At 39.0% G+C, this 17,743-nt stretch overlaps 1 protein-coding gene across 1 annotated transcript in view; it reads right to left on the reverse strand.

Annotated features, from left to right (window-relative positions):
* PCNX2 (pecanex 2) overlaps positions 1-17,743 on the reverse strand; it is a 221,929-nt gene that overhangs the window by 111,619 nt on the left and 92,567 nt on the right. The window contains exons 16-19 of the mRNA XM_048843857.2: positions 12,778-12,887; positions 10,237-10,333; positions 4,979-5,071; positions 4,271-4,421 (exon numbers count right to left, since the gene is read on the reverse strand). Of these exons, the coding sequence (XP_048699814.2) occupies positions 4,271-4,421; positions 4,979-5,071; positions 10,237-10,333; positions 12,778-12,887 (451 nt within the window). The remainder of the gene's footprint in view (positions 1-4,270; positions 4,422-4,978; positions 5,072-10,236; positions 10,334-12,777; positions 12,888-17,743) is intronic.

The following is a 17,743-nucleotide window of genomic DNA, read 5'->3' on the forward strand; positions in this document are numbered from 1 at the left end:
TCTCAACCTTTTGAAAAGCTGAGCCACTACCTTTATGAAAATTATGTTTTTCCAATGAATGAAGACATAAGGGAAAAAATCTTATAACAGTATTCTATGATTAAACTCATGCAAAAGACAACAAAGCCAGGATATTCACAAGAGTTGCTCATTATCAAGCAAATGAAGCCTTTTAAAACAATGACTTTCAGCTGGAATACAAATCATTAATAAGATTCACATTTCCAGTACACTTTCCTTGGCATTTTGTGGCAACAGTTAAAAGGCAACCTTCAATCAAGTCTCTTGGGTACTTTTTGGTACCCAATGTTTTGTTTTGAAGACATGATTTTTCAGAGAGATATAAATCCTTAATGTATGGCAAACGCACGATTTTGCAGGGAATGAGCAGAACTCTTTTGTTGTCTAGTTTGAAGAACAGGATACTGAAGTCCTGCAGCAGACTGTGTTCTGACATTATTGTTTTCAAGCACCTCATGAACATAGGTTGAGAATGATCCATCAAGATATGACAAGCAAGTTTCCAGCTGGGACCAAAGAGAAGATGATAGCTGAAAAAAGAAGCCAAGTTTCTCGAAGTGAAGTTTGCTGAAACTGTAGGAGAACTAGAAATTAGTCTCTGAGATTCTAAAATATTTTCAGATATTCCTACATACCAACGCAGCACCTGCTGAAGCCAGTAGATATTAGCAAGGCCAAATTATCAACGAAGTTACATTGTTTTATTCAGTTTTAGTGATTCTCTTGAGATATTATGCAGGAAATGAAAGTTACAGACTTCAGTAACCATGCTGCTCAAATTTTAAACATTCAAAAGTCAAAGTAAATATAATTCTGCCTCTATTCTTAAACAGGAAAATCTATTTAGGAAATACAATTCACTTTTAAACACAGAGTACAGCATATCAAACTGCTCACAATATGTCACTGAGGTTGTAATGTAATTGTATTGTAACAGAGGGTTAAACGCTACAGTACAGTGTTCTCAAAATACAGCTACGACAGGTGTACAGATCAATTGGTGATTATAAATAGAAAGCACAGCTAGTAAGTGAGGTAAATGTTATTGGTAAAGGGACTTCTCTGTGCTATATTCTCTCCTACAGAGGGTCTATATGGATAACCACTAAGGCTTATATTGACAGAGTGAACACAATGGCTAAACATCACTGATACAACATTCTGTGTTCTCGCTTTTAACTTGATTTTGTTACACTTTTTAAAAATGAGAAATGCCATTTTAAAAAGAACTCTTCCCCTGCATTGTTTCATTGCTATATTTTCAGTAAACCCCATTGCAACAGATGCCAGGGAAAGATATTATTTTAGCCTTATTACTTCTGCTAGCAGAATATTATGCCCTGCAGAAATACAGTGGAAACTATGTCTGTCATTAAGAAATTTATATATAAAGTTTTTATCATTAATAATTTAAACATTCCCTAAAGGGCCTGGGTATTAAAAAAGAAGGGTTATTTGTATTTTCTCTATACCATGTAAAATGGCTATAAACTTCAGTACAAATATTAGGCTGTCCCTCAGTTTACATAGCCCTGGATTGGGCCATAGGTCACTTGACTCATATACAGTAGCTCAATGTGGTGCTAGGTGAAGCTTTCATCTTCCCTGCTATCAACTGTGTAAAACAGGGATGATACTGTCCTCCTTTGAAAAGTGCTTTGAGATCTTCTGATGAAAAGCACCATAGAAGAGCTACGTATTATTATTATATTTGATATGTCCTCCATTTCCAGATATAACAATTCCCCTTCTCCACAATCTAAAAGTTACACCAGGGGTAAAACAACTTGCATTCTACACCAAGTATAAAAAAGAGGTTAGGACGTTTAATAAACAGGGATAAATATCCACTTGGGATTGCACGGAAATCTATTTTGCCAAGTAAATAAATTCAGATTTGAATCCAGGCCTACAGAGGTAAAATGTTTGAACATGCACGTGCAATTCTATCTGCGTTTTCACAAGGGAAGGAGTAACTCAGATTTAAGCCAGAGTCATGAATAAAGATTAGATGGACTAGTAGCCCAGTTACCAATAATCTAAAGAAAAAGTCTGAGATTCTTCTCACCATTATATTCCAGCACTTTGAAGTTCAGGTCAGTGGTACGTGAAAGCTGATGTTTACGGGAAAGGGGCCCATAATAAGAAATAATCTTATTTTGTCGGGGGAAAATCTTTTCGGGGCCCCAATGGATTTCCTGGACACTCTGGTGGTTGAGGGCAGGGACAGAGGATGTGGAGTGTAAGCAGGCACCAGGGGGAGGGAAGGAGGGAGGGGAGGGAAGGAGCAACAAATATTCAAAGGGAAGAAGTTGTTTCATGCAGAACTAAATTCCAAGTCTAAGTGTGGTAATGGGGTAGACGGCTGAAATGTTTAGACACATTTTAAATGTGAATCAAAATGTTCCACTCTTCAGTTTAACTCCTATGTGCCCTATCCTGCTGCACCTGAAGTCAAGTGGAGTTTATCTACTCAATTCCGTGGATTCAGAGCTTGCTTTTCTACATTAGGAATAACACTTCCCTCCTTCTGCAGGAAGACTGTCTGGGGACTGGAAAACTATGGAATAATGAAATCCCAATAGGTAAGGGTTGCAGCGGCAGTTTTGCGAGCCCTCACTTAAGACAGGAAGGAATGGTATTGCCAATTTAGAGAAGGACAGGGATATCCTACAGGAGGATCTGGATGACCTTGTAAACAGGAGAATAGTAATAGGATGAAATTTAATAGTGAGAAGTGTAAGGTCATGCATTTAGGGATTAATAACAAGAATTTTAGTTATAAGCTGGGGACACATCAATTAGAAGTAACGGAGGAGGAGAAGGATCTTGGAGTATTGGTTGATCATAGGATGACCATGAGCCGCCAATGTGATATGGCCATGAAAAAAGCTAATGTGGTCTTAAGATGCATCAGGAGAGGTATTTCCAGTAGGGATAAGGAGGTTTTAGTACCGTTATACAAGGCACTGGTGAGACCTCACCTGGAATACTGTGTGCAGTTCTGGTCTCCCATGTTTAAGAAGGATGAATTCAAACTGGAACAGGTACAGAGAAGGGCTACTAGGATGATCCAAGGAATGGAAAACTTGTCTTATGAAAGGAGACTCAAGGAGCTTGGCTTCTTTAGCCTAACTAAAAGAAGGCTGAGGGGAGATATGATTGCTCTCTATAAATATATCAGAGGGATAAATACCGGAGAGGGAGAGGAATTATTTAAGCTCAGTACCTATGTGGACACAAGAATAAATGGATATAAACTGGCCACCAGGAAATTTAGACTTGAAATTAGACAAAGATTTCTAACCATCAGAGGAGTGAAATTTTGGAACAGCCTTCCAAGGGAAGCAGTGGGGGCAAAAGATCTATCTGGCTTTAAGATTAAACTCGATAAATTTATGGAGGAGATGGTATGATGGGATAACATGGTTTTGGTAATTAAATATTCATGGTAAATAGGCCCAATGGCCTGTGATGGGATATTAGATGGGGTGGGATCCAAGTTACCCAGGAAAGAATTTTCTGTAGTATCTGGCTGGTGAATCTTGCTCATATGCTCAGGGTTTAGCTGATCGCCATATTTGGGGTCGGGAAGGAATTTTCCTCCAGGGCAGATTGGAAGAGGCCCTGGAGGTTTTTCGCCTTCCTCTGCAGCATGGGGCACAGGTCACTTGCTGGAGGATTCTCTGCTCCTTGAAGTCTTTAAACCACGATTTGAGGACTTCAATAGCACAGACATAGGTGAGAGGTTTTTTGCAGGAGTGGTGGGTGAAATTCTGTGGCCTGCGTTGTGCAGGAGGTCAGACTAGATGATCATAATGGTCCCTTCTGACCTAAATAAAAAATATCTATGTTTACATAGACAGTTTAAAATTCTTTGGGCTTGGATGTTTTTGCTAAAATTGGATAGATTTAGCAGAAAGCTCTGCATGAAAGATTCAAACCCACCCACTTCTACAACGAAATGTGGAAAAGTTGCAGTTGGCCTTTCTACCTATGATGATGTCACTATATTCACTTCCATTCCCTGAGAGAGTGCCATCCAAAAGAAATATAGAAATCAAAACTTGATACTCCTCTGATATTTCTAAGTAAAACATAAAAAAAGAAAAAAGAAAACTCGTCTTGGAAAAAAATGGTCGTCTTTAAACACCACCATAGATAGACACAAGCAAGAATTTTTTTTCTTTAAAAACAAGACAAACTAAAGACAACATCAATCAGCATTCTGACAACATTTATTACAAACCTCTCACTTCCCGCTGATGATATTCTTTGTTTTTAAGTATCGGGTGAGAAATCCACAGCCAAGGATGATGCTTGCGGAGCTGAGGAAGTATGTAATGTGTTACGAATCCCACAGTCCATGCTAAAGCAAACAGCACAATGCTGAGAAATGGCTGAGCCAAAGGAGGAAAATAATGGAATCACATTTACAAATAATATTTTATAGACCCACAATATTTTTAATGTACAACAATTTAATCTTCCTTATACATTTGCAAGCAATATTGATTCTTACATAAAAAGCATCAAAGACTACAGGTGGGAAGCAGATGTGGGGTCAGGAAATGAAAGCAACAACCTTTGTTCTTTTTCAAAATGTACTTTACACACAAATTTAACCAGTATTGTAACTGGAAATAAAAACGCTAAATTGATCGGGTTAATGTAAGAATCCCTCTTCCAACAGCTTCTATGTCATAAAAAAAAAGACTAGTATAAAACAAAGGTTTAGGGAAAACAATTACTAAATGCATTAAATAGTGCCGAATATAAATATCTATAACTGATTTGCAGTGTATATCAAAAGCCTTGAAATTATCTTTGCCATTAAATAATTTTTCCTTAACTTTTCTCTTCACAGCTCCTCTCTATTCTTAGCCATGTAGTGTTCCATAATAGAGATGATATCTTAGGGGGAAAATATTTAAAAGCAGGGGATTAATATACATACCCTTAATGACAGAAACACAGTGCTGGCGCTGACTGCAAATGATAGAACAGCAGCCACTGCGCAGACAATGAGATCCGATTTCAAGATTTCCTTCTGTGAATATAATTTTTTTAAAATACAAAATTATCAAGTGAATACGATTTTAACTGGATAAATTAAATTATGAATTACTGATAGTTTGCATTGTGATGACACTTGTCTTTGTTTTATAATATAAAAATATATTTTAATGTAAAGGTATTTTCTGCAATATGATTTGCAAAATTATTTCCCCGCATTCTATATTTGTTAAAAATTCAAACATATCAAACATATCAAAAATATCAAAATTAATTTTAAAACATATTTTGTAAACATTGCTTAATTGTACCATGGGAAACTTAAAACTAAAATGGTTTTACATTACATTTGTGTCTCCGTTTATGCAATGGTATTTGTGGGGTTTTCTCTATTTTTGAAAATGGCAACAATCTGTTAATATTCTGGTTCCATTTCCTGTTTGGAAGCATTGATACTTTCTCATACTAATGCACTGTTTCTTCCATTGCTTAAATAATCTGTGCTTTCTGGGAGAGTTTCTGTCATGTGTTCATAGACATCAATGATAATACATTTATTATTACGTACTACAGAGATGGGTCCAAGTTGTAATGTTTGGTTCAATATAAGGGTCCAAATTTCTCCAAGATTTGGGGGTTTTCAGAAGTGGGCCTATCTCTAGTATTATGTAATGATAATGAAAGGAAAAAAAATCTACCTTCAAGTAAAGAACTATAACTAGGCTGGAGTAATTGTGTTTTGGAGAAATTGGAAAATATGTTCTTCCTAACCCATTTTTCTTGTGATTAAAATATCATCGTGAATAAACAAATTAACAAGGTAGTTTTTGAGCTATGTGAATTTTTGAACCATTGTATTTTAGAGCTTACAGAAATGTCTTTGGTCAGCAAATCAAAAACTTGGCTTAGACTTATGACTAGACATATTACAGAGGGCTAGTAGCCCTTAACATTGGTGGCAAATGAAGGTGCTGACTGACATAAACTGAATGCCTGCTGCTAGATATTTATCTAAATACTGACTTGTAGTGCTTTAATTTAAAGACTCTTAGAAACCTGGGATACAACATTTCACTTAAAAGAAAACCTCATCTGATTCAAGATGTTACTGTGACTGTGCACCCAGCCCCAATAGCCAGCCTCGCCAACAAGTGTTTCTGTGGGGAGGAGGAAGAAAACATAAAATAATGCTAGAATAACATTCCCAACAATAGGGAGATAAAAATGAAACAGAGATGTAGGAGACAACACTTGAACAATGAATTGATTTTAAAGTATAGGGGAGCTGTCAATGACCACTATATTTTGGTTGCGTAACAATTTCGGTTATCAAAAGATGATTGCAACCTGTTTCTGAAAACTCTAACACTTACACTATTTATAGCACGCCTTTGAAATTCAGCTGGACTAAAGCTCTTTGGCTTGAGAAGTGCCTTTTCTGTATCCCATAAAACTCCACTCAGGTTTAGCTGAAATATAAAGTGTTAATTATCCTTTTCCTTCCCCAGATTGTGTTTCTCAGGAAAATTTTGGCAGATTGCCATAATATTAATGGAACATGAACATTCTAAAGAACTAGATCCAAACCACTGCCAAAGCAGCAGCACCAGAACCACCATGTACATGTTCTGGCAATGTATGGAAGCTAGGAGGAATGTGAGCAGAGCTGGTGCAGGCTTCCAACAACCACCCTGCCTGCCTGGAGTGAGCACATGGCTCCAGAGGTCCATACCACCTCTGAAGACACCACGTGGAACAGACGCATCCCAACTCAAGGGGGTAGAGGGAAAGAGAGAACCAGGCCAGGCCAGCCCCTCACCATCAACTAACTCCTGATCTCCTACTTGGTGCTGCCCCAGTGGCCCATTCCCACCCACAGGATAACAGCCTTCTCCTGCCGCCAGCTAATGTAGTTAGCCTTGTAGCTCAAGTGGTGGCAGGTGTGCATCAGTACTGAAAGTTCAGAGTTGAAACCCTGATGATGATGCACATAATGGAATGTATTTTTACCTTTATTAAAAATCCTAGGAAATTACATACTAAAACTACATTAAAAGAATGTTATTTAGGTTGCAAAGTTAAGCACTTGAAAGCTAGGTAATGCTAGATTTATGGTTGCCTGTACAACCTTAATTTAGCCCTGCTGAGTATATGTTATGTAATGAAATGCAATGTAATATGATATAATCTTTAATTACATGATCACATACCATTCTCAGTAATGCCAACTCCAAGCATTCAAAAATCATGAGTCAGGCCCCAAAGAAATCATGAGATTGGGTAAAAATTAATAAATGTACTCGGGTCATGTTTTCAAAGTTAGACTGAAGGCTAGAAACATACTATTTTTAAAATGAAAGATGATATTCTCATGTAATCATATGCCTCCCAGAGTTGGGGTTTTAAGAAAAACATCACATATCATGACATTTGCAACAAGATGGTGAGAGTAAATAAAACACTGCACATTTTCCACAAGACACCGTGCACGGGGGGGCGGGCACAGAATGGATGCACAAGCAGGCTGAATTAAGGTTGGACAGGCCACCATCTCCTAACTTTCTAGTCCTTGACTTTGTAACCTAACTGACATGTTTTTAATGTAACGTTTGATGCACATTATGTGTGAAAGGCCTGACCTCTGACTCTAGTAAAAATTCAATAGTGAAATAATCACTACCATTGGGATTGTTTTGAAGTTTTGGGTAAAAACAGATCATGCAGACAAAGACTCAACATCACCCACCCACCATTCTATCAAAGAAATATTTCTTTATTTTTTAAAGGGCTATTCTGGACATCTTCTGCTTGTGAGAATAAAACAGGAAAACATGCTGTAATTTTTTTCTTCTTGTTTTAAATTATACATTGGGAGCTTTGTATAAATCCTTTTACTAGCTATCTGACTGTTTGTACTAAAGGCCAGGAAGGAAGTTGAGTTTGAATGTAACACATTAACACCCTCAGGCCTCTGGTTAATGTAGTAATCAACCATGGGGATGTCTATAGAAATTAATTATAATGCTAGGAAGCTCCATTCTCAAAGTTGAATGGTCAATTATCCGTCACAGCTGCTTTGTAATTCCAGTTTCCGAAGCTGACAATTCTTACATAGCCATTCGAGCAGAGAAAAAAATAGTAAAGGTCATGTAACTAAACATTACAAATGCTATATTGATTACTACTAACATGAATATTATACAACACAACAGATTTATTTTAATATTTAAACTTATTTGCTTTCATCTTGGGAGGTGAACCAGTTATTTATATCTTAAATTTATTGATTAAAAAGGGGCTAATTTAGCCTGAATATTATGCATGCTTTATACATAGGAGCATAGGCCAGTGGACACTGGACATTTTGTTGCACTTGGCCCAAACAAGCTTTTTTCCTCCACTGTCAACTATAAAAGATGGCAATTACACAGGGGCATGCTGAGGGAAACAAAAGGGGGAAGGATATGCTATTAAAACTTCTCCTTCTGGTCCTCGTGTAACAGTGTACCCAATTCCCAGATATATCAAAGTTCTTCTTACAGAGGATCTGAAAGCTATTTTTAGTTTGCTTTTGAAAATTAATCAAAACCAGAGCTGGATACGATAGCACACTCCCTTAACTACAGTGAAGTAAGATCAAAATGGATTGTTGTTTAAATGTTTCCCTCAAATTTGATGCACATATATATTTTAGCTGTCTACACTCACCAACTTTCTATACTGGCATTGCAGTGTGAGAACAATTGTGGAGAACCTACTTAACTTGGTTCAACTATTTATTAAGACATTGCCGCCAGCCACTAAAGGGTTTAGACAGAGCACGTATTAAACTACAATTGCAATCTCCTCTTCAGGGAGTACTATCTGTATCCCAGCATGGAAGAGTTAGCACTACATAAACCAATTTAGAATTGTGCACATCTGCTTACATTAATATATAAACTGGAGGAAACCCAAACAGAGGAAGAAAGGAAGGTACAGCATTAGGAGGCCCTTGTAGCAGCCAGTAAAAACAGCCTGTGTTTCTGGAAAACAATATGAGATGTCAAATGTGTGTAGTGGAAATGTGCAGCTGACAAGCACCATGTGAAACCAATTCCCTGGCAGAAAAGAGCACCAAGAAACAAATTCCACCACAAAAAAAGGACCAAGACACAAAGGCCCTGTCTACATTACTAGTACAGCCATGTCAGAGTGCTACAGTGGAACACAGTTATCCCCTTTTCCTAGTTACATGGTTCCAGTCTGCAATATAGTCAGGATCTTAACTGCATTTTTGACCGGATCCTCATCTGCACTCTGAAATGAAATGGTTGTAACCAGTTCAAGGGATGGCCATATTGTTAACCGGGTCAGTCCCCTGACATGGTTCAACTTGTAGAATAGATGAGGTCAGACTGTATACTTGCCCCAGGCAATGAACAATAAGTGGAAGGGATATGTGGATTATAAAATCAGAAGAAAATTATGCCTCCCACTATACCTACAATACAGTCAACCAGTTTATAGAAATCAATTGACAGTGGATTGTGCCCATAAGCTACATACCAAAAACACCAGAGTATGTAGCCAAGCTTTATAATAAATACTTTATATCTTTGCTTAGAAGCCTCCCTCCATTAATAGCCATACCTCCACTATGCAATTTAACCAAGTAAAATAATTAAGTTTAGCAGAAGCTGTGGCTTCTACACCAAGCAGTAAAGTAGTATATTTTCCATACACTCCTTAAACACTACTTACTCTCACAGATGCTTACACTTTAGGGATTATCTAGCTCCCTAGTGCTTCGAGATGGCCATTATGGATGCTGTGCTGAGGAGAAGGAAAGGTTTCTAGCTGCTGGGAAGCAGGGCAATTTAGCACTTTTGGATAGAATCAGCCACACCTTAAACCCTTCTGGGAACCCCATCCTTGCCCAGCCTGAACTCTTGAGGTCTCCCCCTTCCCGAGTATCAGTCACCAATACTCTCCTAAGGCCATGTCTACAGTGGCAGAGTTTTTTCGCTGAAAATGTTGTTGACGATCAAAAAGCGCTAAAAGAAAATGGTTGTTGCATGTTCACACCGTCTTCCTCTGTCGGCAGAGCGCATCCACACTTGAGGTAGTAGCATTGACAATTGAGCATGGTTAAGGGATTCCACATGGGTGGATTGCAGGTTTCCAGTACATAAAATAAATAATTTTAAAAAGCCTTACCACTGACTCTCTCATCTTCTCTGGGAGTGGATCTGTTGATGAATCTCTCAAATTTTGACGTAGAGAGTGAGGAAAAAATTTACATTGAATAAGGGATCTATTAAAAAAAAGATTTGTTAGAATATAGTAGTTCTGAATAACAGCTTTTCAGCGAATGGGGTTATATGCCATTAGTAAGGGGAGAAGAGACATTTTAGAGCTCAACTTTACCCTTACATACACATATTCTATTGTTGATAGCAGGAGATTGCTATAGAAAAACTGAAAATCTGACCAGGGCAGTGTCAGCTTCCTCACCAATAAGGAAGTGTAGTCTAGAATCAGCACAGTAGCATTAATTGGGAAGGGACCACATGAGAGGATAGTTCAGTTCCATGCTCTTTCTAATCTTTGACCACTAATGAGGATGCTGGCAAGGGGGTTCTTTAGTGCCACTTCTGATGTCAAACACTGATATTACAAAGGGTAAAATGCTCATCTCAATAAAAATTACATGTTCATCCTCATTTTAGTTTTACAAAACACCTTCTCCTTCATCTTAAAACTTATGCCGGAGGCCATCCCTTAAATACTGTTTCCAATCCCCTAAACTCCATTTAGTTAAATTCAGTCATTAAAAGATATCTTAAACCTCTTTTTGGGGATTATACATTTTAATCTTGATTATACAATGAATACTTGATGTTGTTGTAGAATCAGAAACTCATATTTTAATCTCAGACAAGACATTTAACAATTATTTGAACTACTGAGAATTTGATTAAGGTCGTTAGAAGATTAGAAACTAGATTTAAAAGGTGGCCAAACAATGAATTCAGGGATTCAAAACATCTTATTTAAAACAAAAGATAAGAGTTTTTGTTTAATTAAAGATACTAATGGACTGTGAATTATATCCTGAGGAAAATACACATTTAAAATCTAAAGAACTCATTCTTGAGTGCTTATTTGGTATTTTTCTGTGTGTATTTTACACAAAAACTGAATAAGCCCTCCTGTGTGTAATGGTACTTCACCCCACAACCATTTCTGTATTCTATAACATCCTGTAGAATGAGTTATATGTCACTCATAGTGGACCTAATCCAGAGCCCATTGAAAGGACTGGAAAGATTCAATGAGTATTGGATTAGGCTACAGGAAAGTAAGTGGAAGCACTTCTTACTGCACTTCCACCGCACACAGAATACAGCAGCATGTAATTATCTAACTTATCTGTCCCCAGGGATCATGAGAATGATGACAGGATTTACATAAACCACACTGAAGAATTTAAGAATTTCAGTTAATGCCACAGCTCCTTTTCACTTTCCTTCCCATTCCTGTTTCCTCCCCTGCGTAGAATGACTCCCCATTGTCTCCCTCAGTATTACCTGGCTCTCTCTGTGAATGCCCAAAAAAGACCCCCACCAAGATGGCAGGGGGCCCCATGTTTCTAGCTGCACCTCTGCTTCTGTCAGCCCAACCTTCAGATCATCGTGTTGCTTTTTCTACACTGGTTCTTCACAGTCCCTGGATTCAGCTTTAAATGCTTACTACCTTGAAGAGCAGTTAACATCAGTGGAGAGGCAAAGGTAATGGAACTGACATGACAAAAGAGTTGTGATCAGGTCATGCTTCCCAAGGGTCAGAAACTCTTCCTCTTGCTTCTTATAGTGCTTTCTAATGCATCTCCCCAAACCCTGATAATTAGCCTGTCCCCAGGTGGCATCCATTGGAGATTAGCTGGTTCCATAAGGGTTAATCATATAATTCCCAGACAGCAAAATCTGACCCAAATAACTTAGTACTGATGAAAAGTACCAGATTTATTGCCCTGGTGGTTAAAGCCCTTTATTCATTTACCGAACTGATACACCATGGGCAGCAAGTGTGAACACTTCCCATTTCATCAAAGTACTTTGGGTACCCTGTGATGAGAAATTGAATAGCTTGGTTTCTGTTTATTCATTCATTGTTCTTTCTGCTAAGACAACTGACAGTGGCACCATTTACTGACAAATCTGCTGGTAGTTTTGCAATGGGGACAGCTGGCTACTGGAATGGACCAAGACCAAAATATATTTCATACAAGCTACCAAACTAAGGACACTACCTTTCAGCCACTGACGATAGTCTTTGGCCCTGATCCAGCAAATACTTCACTTTATGATTGTACATCATCTCATTGATTTCAATGGGACTACTCATGGTAGTACACTTATGCACATACATGAACTTCTGCAGGATCAGTACCTTATTTTGTACCATTTATCTAGAGGTAAATGTGTATCTTATTGCTAGTCCTTGAGATATCCAGTCCCTCTCAAAAAAGAATGTTTTCTAAAACACTGGTAACAATAACCATAAAAGCCCTCCTTTATCATACTTTTTCAGTATGTTTCTTTCCAGTGAGACCCAAGTTTACACAACCAACTTTGTCAGAAGATGTCTCAAGTCACCGAATTCAGAAATCACCCTCTCCAGACTTAAATATCACCCTGTGCAATAGTCTACATGCCATATAATATAACCAATAAAAAAAGTTTGCTGACAACTTACATAAGTACAGATGGATCACTGCTTTGCCTACTAAGATGATAAGAAAGTGCAACTAAAAGGCCACAGAAAGCAGAGAACAGTGCTGGAATGTGTCGAGCATCCCATGGTTCCTAATGGGAAGGACAAAAAGGAGAATACTTTTATGTTAGGAATGCAAAACTTACTTTTTAAAGGAAGCTAAATCCTATATAGAGTGGAGATCTACAAGTACTCAATACATCCTATATCAAGGAGTTGTAGTTCTCTCATTACACAATCTATTATTGTGAGAATGGCTGAGATGTTACAGACATACTTTAGAATTATACAAACGATATACAAAAATATCTCCATAATCAGCAATTAGAAAACACATGAAAAGCAGAATTTTTTACCTCTAAATAAAAACCAGAGGCAAAATTTATAATCCTCATTAAAAGAACAAATTAGAGATGTGCATAAAATAAATTGCATTTTATTTGCTAAACCTTAAAATCAAAGATTGTTTACTCAACCTTCGGCAAGCTTTCTCAATAGCCTGCATAGAATCATAGAATATTAGGGTTGGGAGAGACCTCAGGAGGTCATCTAGTCCAACCCCCTGCTCAAAGCAGGGCCAATCCCCAACTAAATCATCCTAGCCAGGGCTTTGTCAAGCCAGGCCTTAAAAACCTGTAAGGATAGAGATTCCACCACCTCCCTAGGTAACCCATGCAAGTGCTTCACCACCCTCCAAGTGAAATAGTTTTTCCTAATATCCAACTTGCACCTCCCCCACTGTAACTTGAGACCATTGCTCCTTGTTCTGTCATCTGAGAACAACCTAGCTGCATTCTCTTTGGAACTCCCCTTCAGCTAGTTGAAGACTGCTATCAAATCCCCCCTCACTCATCTCTTCTGCAGACTAAATAAGCCCAGTTCCCTCAGCCTCTCGTCACAAGTCATGTCCCCCAGCCCCCTAATCATTTTCTTTGCTCTCTGCTGGTCTCTCTCCAATTTATCCACATCCTTTCTGTAGCAGGAAGCCAAAAACTGGACGCAATACTCCAGATGTGGCCTCACCAGTGCCAAATAGAGGGGAATAATCACTTCCCCCAATCAGCTGGCAATGTTCCTACTAATACAGCCCAATATGCCGTTAGCCTTCTTGGAAACACGGGCACACTATTGACTCATATCTAGCTTCTCGTCCACTGTAAACCCCACGTTCTTTTCTGGAGAACTACTGCTTAGCCAGTCGGTCCCCAGCCTGTAGTGGTGCATGGGATTCTTCCGTCCTAAGTGCAGGACTCAGCACTTGTCCTTGTTGAACCTCATCAGATTTCTTTTGGCCCAATCCTCCAATTTGTCTAGGTCCCTCTGGACCCTATCCCTACCCTCCAGCATATCTATCTCTCCCCCAGCTTAGTGTTATCTGCGAACTTGCTGACAGTGCAATCTATCCCATCATCCAGACCGTTAATGAAGACGTTGAACAAAACCAGCCCCAGGACCCACCCCTTGGGCACTCTGCTTGATACCGGCTGCCAACTAGACATTAAGCCATTGATAACTACCCGTTGAGCCCGACGATGTAGCCAGCTTTCTATCCACCATATGGTCCATTCATCCAGCCCATACTCCTTTAACTTGCTGGCAAGAGTGCTATGGGAGACCATATCAAAAGCTTTGCTAAAGTCAAGATATATCACATCCACCACTTTCCCCATATTCACAGAGCCAGTTATCTCATCATAGAAGGCAATCGGGTTGGTCAGGCATGACTTGCCCTTGGTGAATCCATGTTGACTGTTCCTGATCAGCTTCCTCTCCTCCAAGTGCTTCAGAATGGATTGCTTGAGGACCTGCTCCATGATTTTTTCAGGGACTGAGGTGAGGCTGACCGGTCTGTAGTTCCCCGGATTCTCCTTCTTCCCTTTTTAAAGATGGGCACTATATTTGTCTTTTTCCAATCGTCCAGGACCTCCCCCGATCGCCACGCGTTTTCAAAGATAATGGCCAATGGCTCTGCAATCACATGAGCCAACTCCCTCAGCACCCTCGGATGCGTTGCATCTGGCCCCATGAACTTGTGCATGTCCAGCTTTTCTAACTAGTCCTTAACCTGTTCTTTCACCACTGAGGGCTGCTCACTTCCTCCCCGTACTGTGCTGCCCAGTGCAGCAGTCTGGGAGCTAAGCTTATCTGTGAAGACTGAGGCAAAAAAAGCATTGAGTACTTCAGCTTTTTCCACATCATCTGTCACTAGGTTGCCTCCCCCATTCAGTTAGGGTCCCACACTTTCCCTGACCTTCTTCTTGTTGCTAACATACCTGTAGAAACCCTTCTTTTTATCCTTCACATCCTTTGCTAGCTGCAACTCCAATTGTGCTTTGGCCTTCCTGATTACACCCCTGCATGCTCGAGCAATATTTTTATACTCCTCCTTAGTTATCTGTCCAAATTTCTACATTCGCTATTCTTTCTGCACATCGGGACGGTTTTTTCCTGTGCCCTCAATAATGCTTCTTTAAAATACTGCCAGCTCTCCTGGACTCTTTTCCCCCTCATATTAGCCTCCCAGGGGATCCTGCCCATCAGTTCCCTGAGGGAGTCAAAGTCTGCTTCTCTGAAGTTCAGGGTCTATATTCTGGTGCCCACCTTTCTTCCTTTTTTCAGGATTCTCAACTCAACCATCTCATGGTCACTGCTGCCCAGGTGGCCACCCACTTCTACTTCCCCTACCAATTCTTCCCTGTTTGTGAGCAGCAGGTCAAGAGGAGCATGGCCCCTAGTTGGTTCCTCCAGACAGAGAGATATGCCAAATTCTGTAGGCTATGGTAATGTAAACAGCAACATGCAAACAAAAAATGCAGGCATGAACAACACTCTTGCAAGGATCAAACACTCTTAACATTATTATTTATTATTAGAAGGGGTAAAACAGTGGTTGCCATTGTTAAGGCTCAGCTCCAGCATCCACTTTCAGTTGTTCCTAACTTTCTAAAAAAACTGCTCTTTGGGCTAAAATTTTCCATGTTTATTTTCAACTCAGAATATTCGTGGAAACTTTGATGATAATTAATTGATGACCAGTATCTTAAAAATGGCTCCATCAAATACATACTTCATAATATGACTGAGTCATAATCTGCGTCTGACACAGTGCAGCTACACACCTCCCCATACATGTGTCTTATGTCAAAGCCACAACTGACCCTTGGGTGTATAACTTCTTTTCCAAAATTGAAATATATTAAAGAGCCTTGCAATTTCAAAACTACTTTATACTGTATGAGACATAACTCCTTCCCCTTCCTAGTATTAAATAAACCCTAGATGATCATACATATTCTTTTACATGACTTCAATAGTCCATTATGTAATGCACCTCTCTGTTCTTAGCCTGTCCCCTCTTCTGCAGCTAGTTACCTCTTTACTGCTCTTCAGAATTAAACTACACAGCAATCAGGGAAAACACATTCTATGCCAATGCGGTATGTTTTACAAAAAGTGTAACGAACCCATATCCATTTTGTCATTTTCCTTCCTGGCTTATGATGTCTGGTAGAGCTCTAAATTAAAAAAGCTGAAAGAACAACATAGTCAATAATGGGACAATGATTCTTCTCCCTGGGGGGAAAGGAATGACAGGTTTCACTCCTGGATGGTGATGTTATCTGTCATTCCAGAGAGGGAGTTTGTATTCCTAGTTGCCTTCTTTCTGTTTAGGTGATGTCTTGCTCTTTCATTCCATATACAATTTTGACTTTGATCCACACACACAAATAGTGGTTTTTAAAGCAAGTGAAATGCAGGTGCAGGGTTAAGGATGAAAGTGATGAGTTAAATAAACACTGAGGCTGAAAGAAAAAAAAATTCTGTTTCATCAGAGGTTCACCTACTCCCAAAATAACCAATTAAGAGGTGGATAAGAGCTTTTCTGGAATTTAAAAGTTTGTTGCCCTAGAAATAAAAAACATTTTTTAAAAGAAGTTAGGCATAGTAGAAGTATCCAAACAAACAAAAAACCCACTTTCTCATGTCATTTGTCCCCTTTTTTAAAAGAAAAGGCTTCTTAAGCCTGATACACCTTTACGTTTCAAAGGTACTTTGTAGTAAATCCTGCTCCCCACTCAACGCCAGAGAAGGTCCTGCACATGGTAGAATCACTGTGGTAACATGTAGTAATCAGGGTTGTTTTGATTCGGAACATCCCCCTCATCGCAGATAGCTAGTGCAGGCTGCTGCTACCACACCAGGAGTGAAAGTATAAAGGCTGCAAGAGTTGCTTGGTCACTGGCTGCAGTGTAGCTGGATGCTGAGACAAGCACCCGTTGTGTAAGACGTGATGTATAGGTTCTGAGTTTTAACCCTAACCCTATATATTTTAGCAATGCATGTTGAGAAGTGATTTTGCAACCACTTATAATTTTATCATCATTCAGCCATTTTTGTCCCTGCCCCATCCTAGACACACAGTACTCTGAGCACAATTTACAGGGCAGGTTTTGAAATTCAGCTGTTTTTTATTCCTTTACTTTTAAAGACATGGTAATAATAAGTGGGAAAAACCCCACTCCTCATTCTTGTAAAATATTTACCTCTTGGCTGAGATCTTACAAGGCAAACTTTAGCCAAAAATAATTTTTCTGAAAGTTATGAGCAAGTGGAACCCCGTGGTTGTAACAAACTTCTCCACAAATTTAACCATAGTATTTTGGTACCAAGTGTATTCTATTTTCAATGAACACTAATGATTGAGGACTGTGAGTTACCCTAGGAGCATTTATTATGTTCATTCGTCCATTTATGTCAATCCAGAAGTAAGAATCATAATGTTGATTTATTTAGATGATTTGTTGATGGCAGAAAAGTTATTAGGGTGAAGGGAGGAGCTCCCCATAAACTTCTGCAAAGCTACCTCATTGTTCTCCTTCAAAACCTTTCTTTTCTCTCCTGTTCCATGGTGCCTACAAAAAAACTTGGCAACAGTTAAGCCACTTGT

This window comes from Caretta caretta, chromosome 3 (assembly GCF_965140235.1).
Source record: "Caretta caretta isolate rCarCar2 chromosome 3, rCarCar1.hap1, whole genome shotgun sequence".
Lineage (NCBI taxonomy): Eukaryota > Metazoa > Chordata > Testudines > Cheloniidae > Caretta > Caretta caretta.